The 23,600-nt window shown below is 40.3% G+C and overlaps 1 protein-coding gene across 13 annotated transcripts in view; it reads right to left on the bottom strand.

Annotated features, from left to right (window-relative positions):
- Cfap20dc (CFAP20 domain containing) overlaps positions 1-23,600 on the bottom strand; it is a 242,116-nt gene that overhangs the window by 119,897 nt on the left and 98,619 nt on the right. For all 13 annotated transcript variants that reach the window (XR_008217213.1, XR_008217214.1, XM_052734151.1 and 10 more), the window contains one exon: positions 16,758-16,914. Coding sequence is in view for 11 of the 13 variants with exons in the window: in XM_052734151.1 (XP_052590111.1) it covers positions 16,758-16,914 (157 nt within the window). In the remaining 2 variants the exon portion in view is untranslated. The remainder of the gene's footprint in view (positions 1-16,757; positions 16,915-23,600) is intronic.

The following is a 23,600-nucleotide window of genomic DNA, read 5'->3' as shown; positions in this document are numbered from 1 at the left end:
AGAACAGTTAGCAAGAAGCCTGCCATGGCCATACAGTTTGTAACAAATATGTCTCTGTGTTTACTTGGTCGGGTCTGAGCGGCTGTGGGACTGGTGGATGAGAGAGATTTGTCCTGACTGTGGGCCAGGCAGGAAAACTCTAGCTACACAGAAGTCAATAAGCTTGAATAGTTATTCTAACATCTGGTAAAGCAGATTTCAAACCAATAGTAAGAAGAGCTAAGAAGGTCATTAAAATTAATAAAGGCAACAGAATCAAGAAATGTAATAACTGCAAATATACATGTACTGAATTTTGGGGCTCCTCATTTCATAAGTGAAATACTGATAGGTAGATAGGGTCACACAGGTCCTGACACAGTAATTATGTGACTGTGTGACTTCACCGACCCACTTCTATCTTTAGATAGGTCATCAACATAGAAACTTCAGATCACTAGATTTAACAGCTATCTCATTGAACAGATACTAAATGTACATTCTTCTCAGCAGCTCTAGTAATTTTTCTAAAATTATTCACATTATAGGCCATAAAGCAAGTCTTATCAAACACACACACACACACACACACACACACACACACACACACACACAAATACAATTTACCATATCTTATCACACTAAACAAAAAATAGAAAGCAGTAGCTTTAGAAACCACAGAAACTACACAAATATGTGGTCACCAAAGAAATCAGGGGCAAAATTAAAAAAAAATTCATGGACCCATATGTAAGTACTGTAAGTAAGTAAGGACTGGGATGCAGTTGTCCAAGAGGAACATTTTCCCAATGTGGAGAAAATCAGTGCCAGAAAAGAATCTTCCAATTAACAAATGAGCTAAAGAACTGAATGGACAGTTCTCAAAAGGATAAATACAATGGCCAATAAATACTTGAAAGTGTTCAGCATTCTTACTCACCAGGAAAATAAAATTAAAATAAAGCACAAGAAATGCTGGCAAGGATGTGGTGCAGAAGAACACTCGGATTCTGCTGATGGCCTTGAATGTCACCTGGGCAGTCTCCATAGAAATTGTTACAGTAATGTTTTAAGAAACTAAAATTAGAACTGATATATGACCCAGGTATCACTCTTGGGTCAAACACTCAAAGATCCTCACTTCTACCATAGAGATGCTTGCCCAGTTATATTTAGTGTTGCACTTTTCATCATAGCTAAACACGGAATAATTTAGATGAGCATCAACAGCAGAGTGAACCAAGCAAGGTGGTACATTATACACAAAAGAATTTTATTCAACATAAAGAAAACTGAAATCACAACATTTTCAGAACAGATGGAACTTTCAATCGATACGGAAAGAAAGGTGGACCCAGAAAGGCAAATGCTATGCTTTGTCTCATGAAGACGCTAGATTTAAATTTGTATATATGTTTTGTTTGTGTGATGGAACTATAAAAGGGGCCATGCAAAGAGGAGAAGAAGAGATCTTTTTTTTTCATTTTTCTTTATTAAGAAATTTTCTACTCACTCTACATACCACCCACAGATCCCACCTCCTTCCACCCCCTAACCCTTCCTCCCAAGCCACCCCACATCCCCACATCCCCCAAATCAAGGTCTCCCATGGGGAGTCAGCAGAGCCTAGGCAGATCCAAGCCCCTCCTCACTGCACCAAGGCTGCGCAAGGCATCACACTGCAGGCACCAGGCTCCCAACAGCCTGTCCATGCACCAGGGAAGGTCCCGATCCTCCTGTCTAGGTGCCTCCCAAACAGTTTGAGCAAACAACCTTTTTCCATATCCAGAGGGCCTAGTCCAGTCCCATGGGGGCTCCACAGCCACTAGTCTACAGTTCATGGGCTTCCACTAGTGTGGCTGGTCATGGAAGAAGAGATCTTAAGGGAAGGAATTTGTAGGGAAAGAGAAGATAATACACATGGCACTAAAGCAGAAAAGGGTCATTTGGAAGAGAATGTGGATTAGAGGGTTGGGAAAGGGCAGTGGGACAAGGGGATGAGTAACAACAATGGTATATGTGAGTTCACCTTTCCCCCAGTATCTTCTCCAGCATTTGACAATTGTTTTGTTATCTTAGCCATTCTGACTAGGGTAAGATGAAATCTCAGAGTTGTTTTAATAATTGGAATAATTCTTCTGCACACTGTGAATATATATTACTCTCCTTGGTTAATAAAGAATTGACTGGCTTGTAGCTAGGCAGAAAGTATAGGCAGGACAGCCAAACTCAAACTGAGAATGCTGGGAGGAAGAGGGATTGAGTCAGGGGAGTTGCCAGCAAACACAGAGAGAAGCAAGATGGACATGCTGTACTGAGAAAAGGTACCCAGCCATATGGCAAAGCACAGCTAAGAAATATGGGTTAACATAAATGTAAGAGGTAGCTAGTAACAAGCCTGAGCTACTGGCCAAGCATTTGTAATTAATACAAGTCTCAGTGTGTTTATTTGGGAGCTGCTGGTGGGAAAGAAACATCCGCCAACTGTGATGATTTAATTTCTCAAATTGTTAAAGATGATGATGATGATGATGATGTGTGTGTGTGTGTGTGTGTTTTAGATATTTTTAGCCATTTTTACTTCAACTTTTGAGAAATCTCTGTTCATATTTATAGAAATCAGTGTGAACAATTCTCAAAAAGCTAACAATAAACCTACCATAAGAACCAGGCATACCATTCCGTGGCATAGGCCCGAAAGACTTGATATCCTACTTATTAGATACTTGTTCAGCCATGCTCATAGTCATTCTATTCACAATAGCTAGAAAATGAAAATGAACTAAATACCCTTCAACTGATGAGTGAATAATGAAAATGTGGCACAAACACACTATGGAATATTTTTCAGCTGTAATGAAAATGAAAGCCATGAAATTTGCAGGTAAATTGATAGAACTAAAAAGTGAGGTGACTCAGATCCAGAAAGACCAATGCCCCATTTTCTCTTTCAACTGTGTTTCCTAACTCTAAATCTTAAGATACGAGTATATAACCCAGAATAACTGCAGAAATCTTAAAGTAAAAAGGTACCATGGTGGGGGGCACTAGAGATGGGAATAGCACAACAGAGTAATATGAAGGGGAATTGAGAAGTTACCCGAGGAAAGGAGGGGAAAGTCAATAAGTGGGGGGTGTTGAAAAAGACAAAGAATCATATTATTTTTGTTTACCTAAAATTACATATAATATATATAAGTGTAAGCAAATACACAAGTCTGTGTGTGTGTGTGTGTGTGTGTGTGTGTGTGTGTGTGTGTGTGTGTGTGTGTATCACCTGGACTGAAAATGTGATACCCAAAAGCCATAGACTGTTTAACAAACCCCCAGTGCTAGTCATGAAAAATCCCATTTCAAGTTGTTAGTCAGGTTTGTTCAAGAGACTCCCAAATAATATAGGCTATTGCCATTGTCCATGGTGGCCTCTCAGATGCTGAAGGTAAGTCTTATTGGTGAAGACACCATGCACTTCAGACACAGGGCCCAGAGGATAGGATTTGAAGCCTCCTTTATGAGGACTAGATTTTATAGTACCACACAGCCAAGGGAGGGAATCAGCTGATAATTATACCTGCCTATGATGCTTATGAACCACAACAATGAGCAGCAAGACGAGATATTCCTAAAGGTACAGTAGTGGTATTAATATCTTGATATTAACCAACAGAGGTCTTACTGTACTTAAGGCCCACTCAACCAGAGAGTAATAAGGTCTCATAATAGAAACTGACCCAACTCCATGAAGGCTAGTGAGCTCTTGGATCTTAGAGGAGAATCTCCTGCCTAATTCCTAACTTAAGTCTAAATAGTCACCCTTGTGCCCACAGATAAGTGTAGCTCTCATTCCCCATCAAAGAAGTTCCTCTCTGAAGCAGATGCAGATGATTATAAAATACCACCACAGTTCAAAATACAAAGAACAACTGATTGTGGGATTCAGACTCAGGGATACATCTACAAACACAACTTCTGCACATAAGTCATCAGAGAAATACACATTAAAACTACACTGAGATTCCATGTCATTCCACTATGAATGACACCAAGAATACAGATGACAACAAATGCTGGTGAGAATGTGTAGTGGGTAGCCATTCCAGCTTTGATCTGGAAGTTCCAACCCCCATTGAGACTTCGGCAACTGTCATGCCTACAAGGCGGGGCCAAGGGAGGCGCCTGGGGACCCGAGATCTGGATCGGCAGGTGCTCTCTCTGTTGCGGGACCCTGGAGAGTGGAGGTGGACCGAGCAGAGCTCCAGAGAACACCGCTGGACTGCGATACACCTTCCCCAGACTCTGCGACCTACCTATCCCTTAATTTGTAAGTTACGCCATTAAATAAATCTCCTTTTAACTACATGGAGTGGCCTTAATAATTTCACCAATAAGTATGTGGAGAATGAGGAACTTTTACTCTCAAAATGGGGGGAATGTAAAATGGTGCAGCCAAGCCACAACAGCAACCCTTTCCCTGAGCTCTATATCCTGGCCCACAACTCCAGCTGCCCTACTGGAGGTCAGGTTAGTTCTAGGGACCCCAGGTAAGACATTGTTCACCTTCTACTAATACTCCTTAAAGTCCACCCAACAACCCCAGACTGCAACCCCTCCCCTGTGCTCTATATCCCAGCCCATAAGTTTGGCAGAAGACTCTGTTTTAGCAGAGACCAGGCTAGATCCAAGGACCCAAGGCAGGACCTCCTCCTGCTACACTCCTTAAAGCCCACCCAACATCCCTCCAACAGCAGCACCTCCTTCCCTGGGCTCTTGATCTCAGCCCCCAACCTTGGCAGAAAATGTCTGCTGTACTGAAGGCCACTCCATACTAGGAATCCTAGAGATCAAGCAGGTGCTTACAACCCAGAGACCACACAGATACTGGAACCACATAGGCAACATTGGCAGCCAAAACCCCAGAGGTCTTAACAGGCCACAAAACCCCCAGGGAAGACACCCTACTGGACCTAAAGACTCTCTAGTCAGAACTCTAGGTCACTTAGGCCAGAAGACCGGAGAAAAAACAAAAATGAAGGAAACACCCAACCAACACAGAAAAACTCAGGAATCCACACCTAGACCTATAATCATCTCAAACCCAGATGCCTAGATGCTAGTACAAGAACACAATCAACAACAGAAAGGGCAATATGGCATCACCAGACCCCAGCTTTCCTACTACAGCAAGACCTGAACATTCCAATGCCACTGAAGCACAAAAAAATGATCTTAAAACCAACTTTATGAAGATGGTAGAGGACTTTAAAGTAGAAATGAAAAAAACATTCCTTGAAGAAATGGAGGAAAAGACAAAAAAGTGGAGGAAATCAATAAATCCCTTAAGGTATGCATGAAAGCCAAGAAAAAAACAAACAGTTGAAGGAAATTGTTCAAGACCTGAAAATGGAAATAGAATCAATAAAGAAAACACAGAGGGCATTCTGGACAGGAAAAATCTGGGTAAGTGAACAGGAACTACAGACAAAAGCATCACCAACAGAATATAGGAGATGGAAGACAAGGTCTCAGGCGTTGAAGGTATGAGAGAAGCAATAGATTCATTAGTCAAAGAAAATGCTAAATTTAAAAAAAATTCCTAACACAAATGTCCAGGAAATCTGGGACACTATGAGAAGACCAAACCTAAGAATAATATGAATAGTAGGAGAAGAATCTCAGCTCAAAGGCCCAGAAAATACATTTAACAGAATCACGGAAAAAAATTTTCCTACCTAAAAAAGGATGTCCCTATAAAGGTACAAGAAGGTAACAGGACACCAAATAGATTGGACCAGAAAAAGAAAGTCCCTCAACCACACAATAATCAAAACACTAAAGAATATTAAAAGCTATAAAAGGAAAAGGCCAAGAAACATGTAAAAGCAGACCTATTAGAATTACATCCAACTTCTCAACAGAAACCCTAAAAGCCAGAAGAGCCTAGAAAGATGTCTTGCAGACTCTGAAGAGACCAGAGATGCCAGCCCAGACTACTATACCCAGCAAAATTTTCAATCACCATACATGGAGAAAACAAGACATTCCATGACAAAATCAAATTTAAACAATATCTATACATAAATTCAGCCTTACAGAAGGTATTGATAGGAAAACTCCAACCAAGGACGTTAACTACACCCATTTAAACACAGGAAATAAATAATCTCATACCAGCAAAACAAAAAGAAGAGACACACACATACACACACGCATACTACCACCACCACCACCACCATTATCACCACCAACAAAATAACAGGAATTAACAATCACTGGTCATTAATATCTTTCAATATCATTTCAATTTCAATATCATTGGACTCAATGCACAATACAAAGATACAGGCTAACAGAATGGATATGAAAACAGGATCCATCCTGCTGCTTTCAAGAAACACATCTCAACACCAATGATAGACATTACCTCAGAGTAAAAGTTTGGAAAAAGATTTTTCAGGCAAATGGACCCAAGAAGCAAGCTGGTGTAGCTATTCTAATATCTAACAAAGCAGATTAACAACCAAAATTAATCAAAAGAGTAAGTGAAAGACCTGTATGACAACAACTTCAAGTCTTTTAAGAGAGAGAATGGAGAAGATATCAGAAGATGGAAAGATCTCCCAAGATCATGGATCAGTAAGATTAACATAGTGAAAATGGCCATTTTACCAAAAGCAATCTACAAATTCAACACAATTCCCCTCAAAATCCAACACAATTCTTCACAGACCTTGAAAGAACAATACTCCACTTCACATGAAAAAAAAAAGATAGCTAAAACAATTCTGTACAATATAAGAATTTTTGGAAGTATCCATCCCTGATTTCAAGGTCTACTATGGAGCGATAGTAATAAAAACTGCATGGTACTGGCATAAAAACAGGCAAGTTGATCAACAGAATCAAACTGAAGACCCAGAAGTAAATATACACCAGTGAATACTTGATTTTTGACAAAGAAGACAAGATTATATAATGGAAAAAAGAAATCATCTACAACAACTGGTGCTGGTCTAACTGGATATCAGTATGTAGAAAAATGCAAATAGATCCATATCTATCACCTTGAACAATACTCAAGTCCAAGTGGATTAGAGACCTCAACATAAAACCAGATACACTGAACCTGATAGAAGAGAAAGTGGGAAATAGCCTTGAACACATTGGCACAGGAGACAACTTCCTGAACAGAACACCAATAGTGAAGACACTAAGATAAACAATAAATGGGACCTCATGAAACTGAAAAGCTTCTGTAAGGCAAAGGACACTGGTAATAGGACAAAATGGCAGCCTACAGAATGGGAAAAGATCTTCACCAACCCCACATCTGACAGAGGGTTCATTTCTCTGGCCCAGATCCCAAACACAGGCTGTGTTTCTTTCCCTGGTCCTGGGCCCTAGGGCCAGGATTCTGCTGTCCTGCTCTGTGATTGGTTGATTTCACAAGTCAGTTGGACAGGGGCAGAGATGGCTCTGATCTGAGCTAAACTGTGTTTCTCTCACTGGTCTTATCTGAGCCACTCTTCTCTAATTCTGGGCTTCAGGGTCAGGGTGGGTTTCTTTAGCCAGGCCCTTTTCCCTACAATCAGGGAAATGTAAATCAAAATGACTCTGAGTTTTCATCTTACATCTGTCAGAATGGTTAAGATGAAAAACACAAGGGACAACTCATGCTGGAGAGGATATGGAGCAAGGGGAACTCTCCTCCATTGTTTGTGGGAGTGCAAACTTTGTACAAAGTATAGCCACTTTGAAAACCAATATGGTGGTTTCTCAGAAAACTGGGAATCGACCGATCTTAAGACCCAGCTTTACCACCCCTTGGGATATACCCAAAGGACGCTCTACCATACAAGAAGACAGTTGCTCAACTATGTTCATAGTAGCTTTTTTCATAATAGCCAGAAATAGGAAACAACCCAGACACCCCCTCAACCAAAGGAAAAAGAAAATGTGGTACATTTACACAATGGAGTATTATTCAGTTGTTAAAAAACAATGACATCATGACATTTGCCAGCACATGGATGAACTAAAAAAGACCCTGAGTAAGGTAACCCAGACCCAGAAGCACAAACGTGGTATGTACTCACTCATAGGTGGATATTAGTCATGAAGTAAAGGATAATCATGCTATAATCCATAGACTCAAAGAAGCTAAATAACAACGCAGGATCAAGGGGGAACACATGAATCTTACTGTGAAGGGGAATAGAATAGACATCACAGGTGAATGGGGGGAGGGGTATGGATGAAGGGTGGGCATGGGATCTGGAGGGATCAGGTGCAAGGAGGATGGAGGGAGACAGTACTGGGAAAGACAACTGAAATCAAAGGCATCTCTGGGAAGGGCTAGAAACCTAGTGCAATGGAAACTCCCAGGTAACTATAAGGGTGACCCTGGCAAAGACTCCGAGCAATGGGAGACACAGAGCCTAAACCAGCCATCTTCTGTAACAAGGCAAGACTTCCATTGGAGGGACTTGGGACCTACAATTTGCCCTGCCTAAAGATATTCTGAGGTAAAGGTGGTGCAGAAATTATGGGAGTGGCCAACAAATGACTGGTCCAGCTTGAGACTCATACCAAGAGAGGTGTCCTACCCTTGACACTGCTTGGAGGTCCAGGACCCAGAGGCTGAGACCTAGGATAAAACCAAACATGACTGGCAAAATAGGCAATGTAACAATTCCTAATGACATTCTGCTATACTCATAGATCATTGCATAGCCCAGTTGTCATCAGTGAGGATTCCCCTGCAACTGATGGTAACAGATGCAGAGACCCACAGCCAAATATTATGTGGACCTTGGGGAATCTTGTGGGAGATGGGGAGGAAAGAGTATGGGAGCCAGAGGGGCCAAGGACATCATAAGAAAACCCACAGAAACAATTAACTTGGGCTTATAGGGGCTCACAGACTGAACTGACAACCAAGGAGCCTGCATGGGACTGACCTAGGCCCTCTGCACATATGTTACAATTGTGTAGCTTAGTCTTCTTGTAGGGCTCCTAATAGTGGGAGCAGGGGCTATCTCTGACTCTGTTACCTGCTTTTGGGACCCTTCCCTCCTACCAGGTTGCCTCCTCTAACCTTAATAGGAGAGGTGGTGCCTAGTCTCACTGCAACTTGATATGCCATGGCTGGCTGATAAACATGGGAGGCTGCTCTTTTCTTAAGTGAAAGGAGGAGGAATAGATGGGCAGCAGGGTGGAGAAGAGAGGTTGAGGGGGGACTGGAAGGAGTGGAGGGTGGGAGGGGAAATGTGATCAGTCTGGGAAAAATTAAATTAATTAATTAAAATAAAAGAGTACATGTTGCTCTTGCAGAGGTCCTGGGTTCAATTCCCAGACTCAACAGGACAGCTCAAAACCACCCTAACTCCAGTCCCAAGGGATTCTGACCTTCAAGGGCTCTAGATATGCACATGCTGCACATTCAAATATGCAGGCAAAAAATTAGTAAATATAAAAATGATTGTAAAAATGGTGCAACAATATTGAAGTAAGTGCAGCAGTTTCTCAAAACACTAATATTAGAACTATCCTGCCACCCAGCTATACCACATCAAGATATTTGCCCAAAGTACTTGAATTCAACATGCCATAGTGATTCTTGAATGTCTATGTTTATTTTTCTGCACTTCTCACAATGGCTAAGGAACAGAACCAGCCTAGAGGTCCATAAACAGATGAATGGATAAAGAATATTCAGTATATACATAAAACAGAATTTTAATCTACTATAAAAAACATTAAAGCATGACATTTATAGAAATATAGGTTGAACTGGAAGTCATTATGTTATAAATGAAATAAGCCAGACCCAGAAATACAAATACTGTTTGTTTTGTCATATGTGAACTCGTTAAATTCAAGTGTGTGTGTGTGTGTGTGTGTGTGTGTGTGTGTGTTGTAGAACAGTATTTTAAGGTGTGGTACTTTGGTTTGTGTTGCAGTTGTTTAACTCTGTGAAGCTGTGTTACTGTGCCTGTCTAAACACCTGATGGTCTAGTAAAGAACTGAATGGCCAATAGCAAGGCAGGAGAAGGGATGGGCGGGGCTGGCAGGCAGAGAGAATATATAGAAGGAGAAATCTGGGAGGAGCAAGAAGAGAGATGAAGGAGTGAAAAAAAGGAGCCCAAGAAGGAAGAGGAGATCAGGCCCCAGCCACCCAGCTACACAGCAAGCCATGGAGTAAGAAACAAAGAAAGGTATACAGGAATAGAAAAGGAAAAGCGCAGAGGCAGAAGAAAGATAGGATAATTTTAAGTTAGGAAAAGCTGGCTAGAAATAAGTCAAGCTAAGGCCAGGCATTTATAATTAAGAATAAGTATCCATGTGTGATTTATTTGGGAATTGGCTGGTGAGCCCCCCAAAAAAAAAACACCCAACAACTTTTTGGTATACCAATATGGGGCTCAAATTTTCATAGGGCCTGAGAAAACTTGAAAAAAAAAAAAAGAAGATATGGCTCCTATAAGAGTTTCTGCCTGCTGGTGAGCCCTTGAACAGCTAGTATGTTAAGCAGGGGGAAAATGAAGTATGAAGTAAAAATTCCTGTTATAGTGCAAGCATTGGCATTCTAGAGCTCTAGGAAGGTTGAATGCAGTTCCTGGTCACGCACCGCCGACCAGCTTCGAGTTGTAGGCTTGGCTTTCACGATAGAGTGGGGCAGAGCCAGACAATAGAGCATGCAGAGCATCAGGGTGTAGCTTAGCAGTTTAAAAATTTGCTCACATGGTCAAAAAAGACTACAGATATGTAGTAAAAGAGGTCCAGATGGAAAAACCTCTAAACAGGTTCCAGTGTGTTTTACAATGTATGTAGGCTTAAGAAAGAGAGAAAAAGGGTATAATCATAGAAAAAAATGAATAGTTTATAAAATAAAGTCTTTAAAGAGCTAAGAGCAAAAGAGTAAAAAACAACCAACAACCTGTGTGAGTGTGTGTGTGTGAGAGAGAGAGAGGGGGGTGGTGGGAGAGAAAGGGATGGAGGGAGGGAGAGAGAGAGACAGGGAGAGACAGAGAGAGACAGAGACAGAGAGAAACAGAGAGAGGGAGAATTACAAAGGGGACCATGATAACAGAGAACGATTTTAAATGGGGGAAGAGAGAGAAATGGATATCCGTGATATCAAAGAGGAAGGGGGAACTATCTGATGGTCTAAGAGGACCAGCAAATAGCAGAGATGGTGGGTGAGAACAGCAGAGTGTGGCATGTGTAAGGATAGAACACAATCATATCCAGAACAAAAATGCCACATTAAATGTATTATATTGTATATCTGTATATTCAAAATTCAATTTAAGAAACCCACCAATGGATTCAGATATTGGAATCATGAGACATGAATTTAAAAATAGCTTTGATTAATGTAATTGACAAGTTTGATAACAAGATGAAAAATTCTTTCAGAATGGAAACTATAAAAAAATCAAATGAAATTCTAGAATCAATGCACATAATTGAAGAATGAGAAGTGTGTAGCCATTCAGCTCCAGGAAAATGCTAAGAAAAAAAAGTACCACCCAAGAGCTCCAAAGGAGACCGCTTCCAGCAGCATTGGTCATAACAGCCTAACAACGATACAGTAAGGGCTGTTCTGTAAATGTCATAGGCTATAGTGATGAGCAGCACTTACAGAGACATGTGACACAGATAGATCCACAATGAAAGTGCTGGCACCGTGTGATCCCAGCTTTCTGAAGTGAAGAAACAAGCACAATGAATCTGACGAAAGCCAGGAGGGAGATGGCCACAATCATGTGAGGATGGCAGCATTTTCAGGATATTTTTAATGCTCAAATTTATTGACAGGAATGCTCAAATTTCTTGATTACAGAAATACAGAAATGTGTCAACACTGCTGTAATTCCACAACAGGCACATTTAGGATTTGGGCATGCTTCTATATGCATACAAAAAGTTGACAATATAACACCTACGCTTCAATAAAATGATTACTGAAGTGAGGTGAGAACAAATGACTCTTTTACAGATGTATCTTCTATTAACTGAGATAAAACATTCCCAGTCATAATTTATTCCTTCTCCCTGCTGTGTCATGTGCCGAATGTAGCTGAATTCAAAGCTCTCTGCCTCAGTTTCCTTAGAGAACACATCTGCCACATGGTTATATGCGGCCAGAGAAGCCACCTGAACCAACTGTAACCACTCTCCCTGTCTTTAGTGTGTCCCTTACCCTATGGCAGCCATGGCAGAATAAACTCCCCTCAAATCTCTGGCCAACTTCTGTGTAGATTCAAAGGCTTCAGCTTTATTTCTTCTCCTATGACACTCCTTCAGGTTAAAAATGTAGAGGCAACTTTGGTCTGCTATTTTTTTCTTCTCCTACACTGCATCCTTGTGAATTTATACCCTTTAAAAAATTTCTGGATAATTTTGATGGGAGTTTAAAGAAGGATCAGAGATTAAACATGTATTTCACTTGCAATGCTTGGTTCACTTTTTTCTTTACATATATATATTTATTAGGCTATGATTAATTTACTATGATCTGATATAGAGTGCATATAATTTTCTGTACATGTTGCAGCATTTTATTAGAAGGTTTTTGCAGTATCTCAACTGTAGCCTCTAAGTGATAGGTAATACGTACAGGAGCATTTGTCTCCTTGTGATCTCTGGAGAACTGTCAGCATGCATTGCTGTTTTATTATCAAACGAAATGTATAGGCATAATGTTAATGACCCACATCCAGGTGGAACACAGGTCTAAAGTTCACAGACAAAGTTCTAAAAATCACCTGTGACATCTATGTGCAGATCTACTCTTAGCTCCTAGAAGAACTGATTTTTAATAAAATAACCCAATCCCAGGTGAAAATAAAAGGAAATCATTAGTATTCTTTCAATATTTTGTGATGTTTATAAGCATTGTAACAAGATTGTATATTCATATGTAAACACTAGACAGCTAAATAATCTACAGAATGTATTAATCAATAATATGATAAATGAAGAATAATGTACATATTCTAGTCTTTATATAGACAATGTGAAGAACTCAACTTTCTTTCCATTTCTAACACATTCAATAGGAAATTATCATTGCTGTCAAATCACTACATGAAACTCATACAGAGTAAGAAGAGAGTGAGGAAACTCTGGAGTTCTTGGATGCTCACTGTCATTTGTATATCCTTAATTTAGTGGCTTTCTCATACAATGAATCCTGCTCTGCAAAACAGAAACCATGTATGTGCTTCTACCAGTCTCCCTTGCAGCACGTAACCTGATCAGACAACTATGATAACATGCTTCACTCAACAGAGAGAAGCATGAAGAAGAAGAAATCTCCCTGGTGAGGGTGGCAGGAAAGTAGACACAAATTGATTATCCAATACCAAATGGTTGTTGTTGGTTTTTACTCTTTTGGGAGACCCTGCCACCCATCTCCTAAATAAATCACACCATACATGGAGGCTTATTCTTAATTATGAAAGCCTGGCCTTAGCTTGGCTTATTTTTTGCCAGCTTTCCTTAATGTAACTTATCTTGACTACCTTTTGCCTCTGGGCTTTTCCCATTCTCTTACTTCTGTAAATCTTACTCTTACTCCGTGGCTTGATGTGTAGCTGGGTGGCTTGGCCCCTGGAGTCCTCCTCCTCTGGCTGTGAGATCTCTCCTCCCAGATTTCTCCTTCTATTTATTCTCTCTGCCTGCCAGCCCCACTTATCCTTTCTCCTGCCTTGTTATTGGGCAGTTCTTTATTAGACCATCAGGTGTTTTACCCAGGCCCAGTAACAAAACTCCACAGAGTTAAACAAATGCAACATAAGCAAAAGTAACATACCTTAAAATAATATTCTACTCCAAGTGGTCAGTTCTTAAAACATATATAAAAGTAACATTATATGAACATATTGAACTTAGGTATTTAGGAATATATACATATGTGTATGTATGTATATATACACATATACACAAACACACATACAAACATTTATATATACATGTAATAACAATGAATGAAAACAGAGGTCATGAATTTGAAAAAAAGAGTAAGGAGAGGTATCTGGGAGGTTTGGAGGGAAGGGAAAGGGGTTAATGTTGTAATACTATTATCTCTAAAAAAAGATTTATTACTAAGAACTTAAAGATGTTTTCCTGGGACACAGAATTTTATTTTCTGACTATGGAACCCAATTTTTAAAGTTTATTAACCCAAATGGAATAAAGATAGGTCTGACCCCCCCCCCACCCCAGAAAAGGATCATTGTCCATTGATCAAGAAGGCTTCATTCTAGGAATGCAAGAATAAGCCTACACACACAAAATGTGATACAATGGAATACTCTGGATAGAAGTCACATGATCATCAATTGATGCCTCTGACAAAGTTCAGCACAATCTACATTATAAAAACACTCAAAAATCTGAAATAGAAGGGACCAACTACAGCTTAAGGGCAAAATACGACAAAACTATAGCTAATATTATACTAAACAGGGAAAAACTTAAAGTATTTCCACTACAGGAAGACAAGGATATCTTCTTCCTCTACTCTTCTTCTTAGCTAGTGCAGTAAGATTAAATAAATAATGCTGAGCGGTGGTGGCGCACGCCTTTAATCCCAGCACTCGGGAGGCAGAGGCAGGCAGATCTCTGTGAGTTCGAGGCCAGCCTGGGCTACAGAGTGAGTTCCAGGAAAGGCGCAAAGCTACACAGAGAAACCCTGTCTCGAAAAAACAAACAAACAAGATTAAATAAATAAAGGGTGCAAATAAGAAAGTGAGAAGTCAGTGGCTCTATTGGAAGAAAATATGATCTTGTACATAAGAATCTAAAAACTAACATAAAATTTCTAAAACTGATAAAACACTTTTAGCAAAGCATGAGGATATAAAAATCAACTTATATAAATAAGTAATTTTTCTCTATGTACAAACAATGAACATAGTGAGAAGAATGAGCAAAACAATCCCATTCACAATGGTTCAAATATTACATTGGAAAAAAACCTAAATAAGAAAATAAAAGATCTCTATAGTGAAAAATTTCAAACAGCAGAGGTGGAAAGATCCCCCAGGCTCATGGATCAGTACAATTAATACAATAAAAATGGTTATATCTATGAAAGAAATCTATAGATTACATGCAATCCCTATCAAAATTCAAATGACATTGCATATATGTACAAAATTCTCAAAGAATATATAAAATAAGATTCAAAAAGTCCAATGAAGCTGCCTCAGGAGGCAGAGGCAGGCAGATCTCTGAGTTCAAGGCAGCTTGGTCTACAGACTGAGTTCCAGGACAGCCAGGGCTATGCAGAGAAAACCTGCCTCAAAAAAAAAAAAAAATGCAACGACATCTGTGATGTAGCTTCAGGTAGCAGCACCGATAAAAGGGGTGTGTGGAGGAAGGAAGATAATCTGCCTGTGCTCCCTTGGCCTGGCCCTTGCTGCCTGCTGCCGCTGCTGTTGATTCCTTTGCTGCTATTAGAACCAACATTTCCAGGCTTCTGTCATTGCCTGAGGACCAGTATCCCCCAGGAACGCTCCACATGTTCTTTGTCAGATGGAACTACTGAGACACTTGGCCTATGTGACTAAGTAACTCCTGAGCTATTGTCCTCTCCAGTGTGAGAGAGCCACAATGGACTACTTAATTGAAGAGGTACCCAGCCTCGAGGACAGAGCAACTACCTTGTTCTCAGTTTCTCAGGTATGAGACAACTGTTGTTACTATTTCAAAGTAAGTTGATTTAATAAGGTTTTTTTTTTCCATGTATGTGCGCGTGCGCGCGCACACACACACGCACACACAAATACACTACTACTCCTACTGGTTACTATTGGTTCAGTTCCTCTAGAGAACCTTAATATAACAGTTGTCATAGAACTAGCAAAAACAATTGTAAAATTAATATGGACACACAAAAGACACTAAATACCCAAAGCAATTTTGACCATGTAGCTTTAGCAACCTGATTTTTTACAAAGATGCTCAGACCATAAAATAGAGAAAAACAGTCTCTTCAAAAAATGTTACTGAGAGAACCGGATTATCCACTCATAAAAGTACAATGCCAAAATGGGCTAAGCACTTACTGTTGTTAACTGTTTTAAAAATAAAAGTATATTGAAATTAAAACAAACAAACAAAAAGAGTGAAACTAGATCCCTAAACTCTATACAGAATTTAATAGAAGATTCAAAGTAATGCCATTAGAGGAGAAAATTGGGAAAACACAAAAATACAGGCGTCAGCAAGAACTTCCTAACAAGGATCCAGTAGTCCAGGAAGGAGGGGCAAGAACACAGAACTAGGACTACGTGCAATTCGAACCTATGTGTAATTGCACTGCAAGGCAAACAATGAGCTGGGTGGAGACACAGTCTATAGAATGCGTCAATACTTGACAGAAGATTAATATCTAGAATATCAAAAGAACCACTACCCCAAATCAAAACAACTCAATTACTAAGTAAGCCGATGAAATAGATGGTTCTCAAGAGGGAGTAAGAATGGGTAATAAACATGAAAAAATGTTCAACATCAACCTAAGGAAATTCAAACTGTAGAGGTTCTATCTCACCTCAGAAATGCTGCCAAGGTGTGGGGAAAGGGAACCTTATATGCTGATGGTGGCAATACAAATCAGTCTAGCCAATATCGGAACTGTTCTCGATTTAAAAAAACTTTTATGTCTATAATTTATATTTGCATTCTATATTAATATTTAAGTTTATCTCTTACTTTACATTTCTCTGAAAGAAAGGTCCCCAAAACTAGAAAAGAAAGCTTACCATCTTTATCAGCAGTTTCTCGAGGCTTTGATTTTAAAGTGAAGATCTTCCGAAGCTTACAGTTAGCAGAAACAATAATTCCGTCCAACGACTGGAAAACTGCTCCCTTGAATATCTCACTGGTGAATGCAACCAAGTCAATGCACAGATTGCACCACTAAGAACAGGGAACAGAAGCAAGTTAGGAACTTCCACAGCACATAAGAGACCCACAGCATGACTGGAATTAAGGTGGTCATCTGAAGCCTCCGCCTTGGCTCCAGAGTGCTCCTTCTGTTTGACTTAAGTTTCCTTAAAAATGGCCCTGATTCTCCTCAGGGATCTGAATCACCATAATCTGAACTTTACATTGGCTAGCTGACTCTCATGCTCCCATCTCGAGACACCATGGCTGCTCTGGGAAATAGCTCTCTTGTCTGTGGGCACCAGTGTGAAGTTAAAGGCAGGTGCTTTACGACACTTAAAGCTTGAACATCAGAGACAAGCAGCCTGCTGTATTTTCCACGGGGATTAATTTGATGACAATTAGCTATTTTAGTTTTGATTTTTAAAAGGTAGGGATTAAATTAGAAGCTTGGTTAAATGGTACCTAGTACTATCTACTTACAACCAATTAACCTATTGTACAGAAATAGATTCTTCTAAAGGATTTGCAATTATGCCGGGTGTGTGCCAATTTTGAAGTACTCTTGCAGGTACTAATTCCAGCCTATTAAACAATTAGACCCCTCAATACTTCATCAAATGAATTCTATGGTCTGACTGAATAAAGAAAGAGGAAAAATAACCATTAGTGAGAGATTACGATATATTTAAGATTGTAGGATAAAAACAGAAAAATAATTTTTGAAAATAAAACCAAAGTAGAATTAAAATTCCATGTACTTCTCTTAAATATGAGGTTCTTCAATTATTTTTAGAAATACAGTTTATAAATATGGCTTTTTCTAGGAGGATGTTGATTTTAATATGGAGCTGAGCCTACGGTGTCTCAGTAGCAGATCAGTTAGAGACTGGAGTGGGTTACCAATTACACCAACAAGATTATTTTTTTATTTGTAGATGACTCAACAGTAGAGTTACATCCTAGGCCATGAGAATACTATGGTCTCTTGGGGAGCCTGGAGTAGTTAGCTAGGGAGGATGTGGGATTAAGTATATCTGGGTAATGATAGTCAGCTAGATTGTGGGACTTCTGGGAGGAGTCTTGGGTGGGGCATCAAGCCCGTGAGACCAAGTTTTAAAGGCTTAGGAAGCGACCTCAGATTCTCTACAAGGCAAATGTTTCTAAAGTTCTGTAAATAATAATGTGCAGGGCACTGGGAAGTTAAGTTTGGGTCATCCTTGATGTAGGAATATTCTAAAGACAGAGGAGGTCTTTTGGGGATGAGGTGGGGCTGTGTTAGGATAAAGATCACTGAGACACAGCATAGTCTTGTATCTGTCAGTCATACAAGTGTGAAGTGAGAAGGCTGGTTAGAAGGTTGACATGGAAGTCATTAGAATACCAGGAACAAATCCAATAGATAGGCCCATCAGGTGGAACCTGATGGCCTGCTGAAGTCCAGATCACAGGGAATGGAGGTGTGGGTTTCCTTTATCCATAATAATATTATATAAGCACTATTGTTCTAAAAGACTTAACATGCCCCAGTTCAAGCCACCAAGAATGCCATTGATTCTTCTTATTCATGCTTGCTTTGGATATTCTGAGTCTTTTCTGCTTCCATGTGATTCTTCTGAGTTTTATTTTCTGTGATGATGTCATTGGAGTAGACAAGGAATCTATAGATTGCCTTCAGTGATACATTTTCACTGTATTAATTCTGTTGATCCAGAAGCGTGGGAGGTTTTTCCATATTCTAGCATCTTCTTTGATTTCTTCAGTGTTTTAGAATATTTTAATTTTAGAGGAAGTTTTCACTTCCTAGGTTAGGTTTATTTCTAGGTGCTGTTCGCTCCAAGGTGGGAGGGAGCCAGAACGAGTGAGGAGGATCCCACAGCTTGTGAGTTAGCGGAGACAGCTCTCTAGGGAGATGGTTAAGTGTTACAGCACCACTTCATTCCAGGAAGAAAGAGGAATATAAGGGCTGGGGACAGTGGCAGGGGCATCACCTAATTAGTATTAAGAGGCATGCTCCTATCAAAAGGCTCCTAGCATGTGTAGCAAGGGAGCCTTCCCGCAGAGATCTCTGTCAGGGTTTGAGCTAACAATAAGTCAGGCATCTGGTTTTAGAGACATTACAGATAGCTTTCAGATAAGGTCAGTCCTCCGGGCCCAGGGACATTCTCCAGATAAAGGCAGTTTGAGAGCAAGAAGCCTTGCTGGGGAGGGAGGGAGTTCCATATTGCCAAGCTTAGAGAAAAAGCTTAGGCTTATGGCAGACTGTGACCTCAACCAGCCAGCAGTACATCCCAACATATAGGTATATTTAAAAAATGATTGCGAATAGATTCTTTTCTTGATTTGTTTCTCGTCATGCTTGCTATTGGTATACAGGAAGTTACTGACTTTTGTCTATTTTATATTCTATTACTTTGCTGAATGTGTTTATGAGTTTTACATTTTCTAGTGGACTCTTTAGGGTCTTGTGGTGAGATATTGTGTACCCCAATAAAACTTATCTGGAGATCAGAGGACACAGTCAGCCACTAGATTAGACACAGAGGTCAGACAGTGGTGGCATACACCCTTAATCCTACCATTCAGGAGGCAGAGATCCCAGCTGGATCTCTGTGAGTTCAAGGCCACAATGGGAACAGAGCCAGGCGTGGTGGCACACACTTTTAATCCCAGCACTTGGGATCTCATGTCTTTGCTTGGGAAGGACACACACCTTTAATCCCAGGAAGTAATGTGGCAGGACACAGAAAGGTATATAAGATGAGGAAACAGGAAGTCTTCTCTTTAGACTGAGGATTTCATAGAGGTAAGAACTCCTGGCTGGCTTACTCTGCTCTTTGATTGTTCAGCTTTCACCTCAATATCTGGCTCCAGGTTTATTTTCATTAAGACCTTTTAAGATTCGTGTCACATGGTCTCTTACAAATAGGATTATATTATATGCAAAAAGGTAGTTTCTTTTTCATATCTCTTTTTCCCTTTCCCTTATCACTCTAATCCTTCAAGCACAATATGGAACAAGAGTGGAGGAGGACAATCTTGTCTCATTTCTAATTTTAGTGGAATTTTAAAGTTTTTCTTTCACTTATAATAATGTTGGAGTGCTCACTTCGGCAGCACATGTACTCAAACTAGAACGATAATAATGTCGGCTGTGGGTTTGTCATAAATGTACCCTTTATTACATTATATTGATGTATGTTCCTCCTAGTCGAACTTTCTTTAGACTTTCATGCTGTAGGGATGAATCATTTTGTCAAATGTCTTTCCTGCATCTACTGATTGGTGTGTTGTAATGGCTAGTTTTATGTCAAGTTGACAACAAGTTAGAGTCATTTCTGGAGAGGGAACCTTAATTGAGAAAATTCCCCCATCAGACTGGCCTGTGGTGCATTTTCTTGACTGATGATTGATGCAGGGGTGGGGGCAGTTCACTGCCACCCCTGGGCAGGTGGTCCTGGGTTCTATGAGAAAGCAGGCTGAGCAAGTCATGGGGAGCAAGTCAGTAAACAGCACTCTTCCATGTCCTCAGCATCAGTTCCTGCCTCGAGTTTCTGCTCTGACTTCTCTGAATAATAGACTTCAAGTTGTAAGATGAAATAAACCCTTTCCTCCCCAAGCTACTTTTGGTCATGGTGTTTTATCACAGCAGCAACCCTAACTAAGACATATGCCTTGTAGTACTCTTTCATCCCTGGAAGGAACCCTGGGCATAGTGAATGATCTTATTGATGAATAGTTGTAATTCAGCCTGTACATGTTTTATTGAGAAGTTCTGCCACTGTGTTTATATCAGGAGACTAGCTTATAATCATAATTGTTGTATTCTTAACTGCTTTTGGTATGGGTAATACTAGTTTTATAAAACTAGTTTGATAGCAAGCTTTCCTTTCTGTTGAATGGAACAGTTTGAGGAGCACTGGTTGTACTTCATCTAAAAAGATGTGGAAGAATCTGAATTCTGGGAGAGGCTGCTTTTAGTTTACAGATTTTTTTTATTACCTGTGTGAGCACAGGTTCAGGACTTGTCCCTGTCCAGACCCTTGGGTGGGACCACATGCAGGGGTGTCAATGTGTGGTCCTTCATTTAGGTGCACATGGGATTGGGCTTGTCCCTTGCATGAGCAGAGGTAAAAGACAATTTCTGTGTGGTTTACTTCAATATAAGGCTAAGACCAGATTTCCACCTGTGGAACACTGCATGGTCTTTATTCCCCTCTATTCTTATTCCCCATCTCCCCTCTATTTCTAGGTATTCTATAGCATAGACATCAGATCAGAGTCACATGCAACTTGCTCTGGGTTCACAAGCTGTGCAGGGAAGGAACTTGGCTTCCATAGGTTCCTAGACATCTACAGCACAGGTCTTTTAAAAATGGTCTTTTGCTGTGCCAGTCTGAGTGCTGAGTATTTTTCTGGTATGCATATAGTATATGGGCCAAAGATTGCACTGTTGGATTGAAGATTTGCTCAAAGGCATATCCAAGATTGGTTCTCACATATTCTCCCATCTTCCTTTTCTCTCCTCTTCTCTCTCTTTGAAACAAGGTCTCATACAGCTAAGGCTAACCTCAAACTTATTATGTAGGCATTTAGGAATTTGAACTTCCTATCCTCCTCCACCTCCTGACAGCTTGCAGTCTAGGTATGCATTAGCATGCCCCATTTCCTGCAGTTATGGGGACTGAGCCCAGGGTTTCCTGCACACAAAGCAAGTACTCTATCAACTGAACTCCAGCTCCAGTCCTTGATGGTGCTTCTGAGACTCTGATTCACCCTCCGTGCTTGGGACTCCATGCTTTCTCTTTAGTGTAGCTGCCATGCAAATGACTTTTGTCTTTTTTATTCACTCTCTTGTTTAACTTACAAAAGTATGGTGCAAACTTTCTGAGATGCTCCTTTTCTCTCAAATTGGGGTTCAACCCTCTGCAGTTGTATGCACTAGGCAGTGGAGGCAGAGCACTCCAGCTGTGACTGAGCCTTTGGTAGGGTCTCTGGCTCTTCGCTGCTGAGCAGTGCTTTCAGCTGTCACCATATTGCAGAGTAGCTGCTTTCCAACTCCTACTCTCTGAGGAGTACTAGAAGTCCTTGCTTGGAAGTCCTGCCCAACTTAGGTTTCCTATCCCTACATGTTGGGTATCGCTTTTGTTCACTTTGTATTGTTGGAAACATCTTTTAATGATGTATTGGATACTGTGAATGTTGTGGACCCAGCTTCTGGACTTTTTTTTTCTGTAGGAGATAGTGATTTTATTTCCAGATTTTAAAAAATGAAACTAATTGAGTAACTTCTGGCACATAGTATATAGTGTTTAGTTTTTGAACTCTAAAACCTGGTCAAGGTCATTTAGGAAAAATTTACAAAGACATAGCAGACTAGGACAGTACAAAACCTGACAATGAATTAGATAACTTTGAATAAAGGCTGATGGAATGAAAACAGAGAACACAGTAAGTGGTCAATAAGTTTCATCTTCACTCTAGAATGATAAAGTCCAGAAAGAGAATCATTACAGTATTAAACTGATAGCGCAAAGTTAGTTTTGAGGGCTGTCTTAGTTAGAGTTTCTATTGCCGTGAAGAGACACCATGACCACAGCAACTCTTATAAAGGAAAACATTTAATTGATTGGCTTACAGTTTCAGAGGTTCAGTCCATTATCATCATGGTGAGAAGCAAGGCAGCATGCAGGAAGACCTGGTGCTGGAGAAGGAGCTGAATTCTACATCTTGATCCGAAGGCAACAGGAACTGAACTGAGAACCCTGGGCATGGCTTGAGCACAACTGAGACCGCAAAGCCTGCCTCCACAGTGACACACATGTCCTCCAACAAAGCCATATCTCCTAATAGTGCCACTCCCTATTAGCTTACGGGGCCAATTATATTCAAACTATCACATTTCACTCTATGCCCCCCCCATAAGTTTATAACAATATCATAATGCAAATGCATTTTGTACAACTTTAAAAGTCTCCATAGTCTATCACAGTCTCAACAATGTTTAAAAGGCTAAAGTTCCAAGTCTCTTTTGAGATTCACACAATCTCTTAACTGTAATCCCCAGTAAAATCAAAATCTAAAAACAGATCACATACTTCCAACATATAATGGCACAGACTATACATTACTATTCTAAAATGTGGGGAAGGGACCACAGTAAGAAATTGCTAGACCAAAGCAAACTCCAAACTCTGCATCGCCATGTCTGTTATCAAAGCACTCTTCAGATCTCCAACTCCTTTCAGCTTTGCTGACTGCAACACACTTCTCTCTCTTGGGCTGGTTCTACTCCATTAGCAGCTCTCCTCGGCAAGTATCCCACAGCGCTGGCATTTCCAACATCTTTAGTTCTCCAAGGCAATCCATGCTGCATCTTCACAGCTTCATGCAATGGCCTCTCTAGGCCTCCATTTAGGGACCCCTGACACATGTCTGGCCTCAGTTGCTTTCCTTAGTCACTTCTTGACTCTAAAGCCAGAACCACATTGCTGAAACTGCCAAGTTCTGCTGATTGCTAGGCCTGGAACATGGTCTCCTTGTTCAATTACATCTTTATTGACTTTATTGACTTATATACTCCTGAAACTTGGTCTATAGACCAGGCTGGTCTTAAACTCATAGATCTTTCAATTACATCTTCACCAGCTATCTGTTTTTGATAGTTACCTTCACTGCCTAAGCATGGCTGTTCTGGAAATTGTTCTGTAGAACATGCT

This window comes from Peromyscus californicus, unplaced genomic scaffold, assembly GCF_007827085.1.
Source record: "Peromyscus californicus insignis strain IS unplaced genomic scaffold, ASM782708v3 Scaffold_12__1_contigs__length_115047231, whole genome shotgun sequence".
NCBI classification, from domain to species: domain Eukaryota; kingdom Metazoa; phylum Chordata; class Mammalia; order Rodentia; family Cricetidae; genus Peromyscus; species Peromyscus californicus.
Note: the sequence above shows the minus strand (reverse complement) of the source record. Positions and strands in the feature narration are given on the sequence as shown.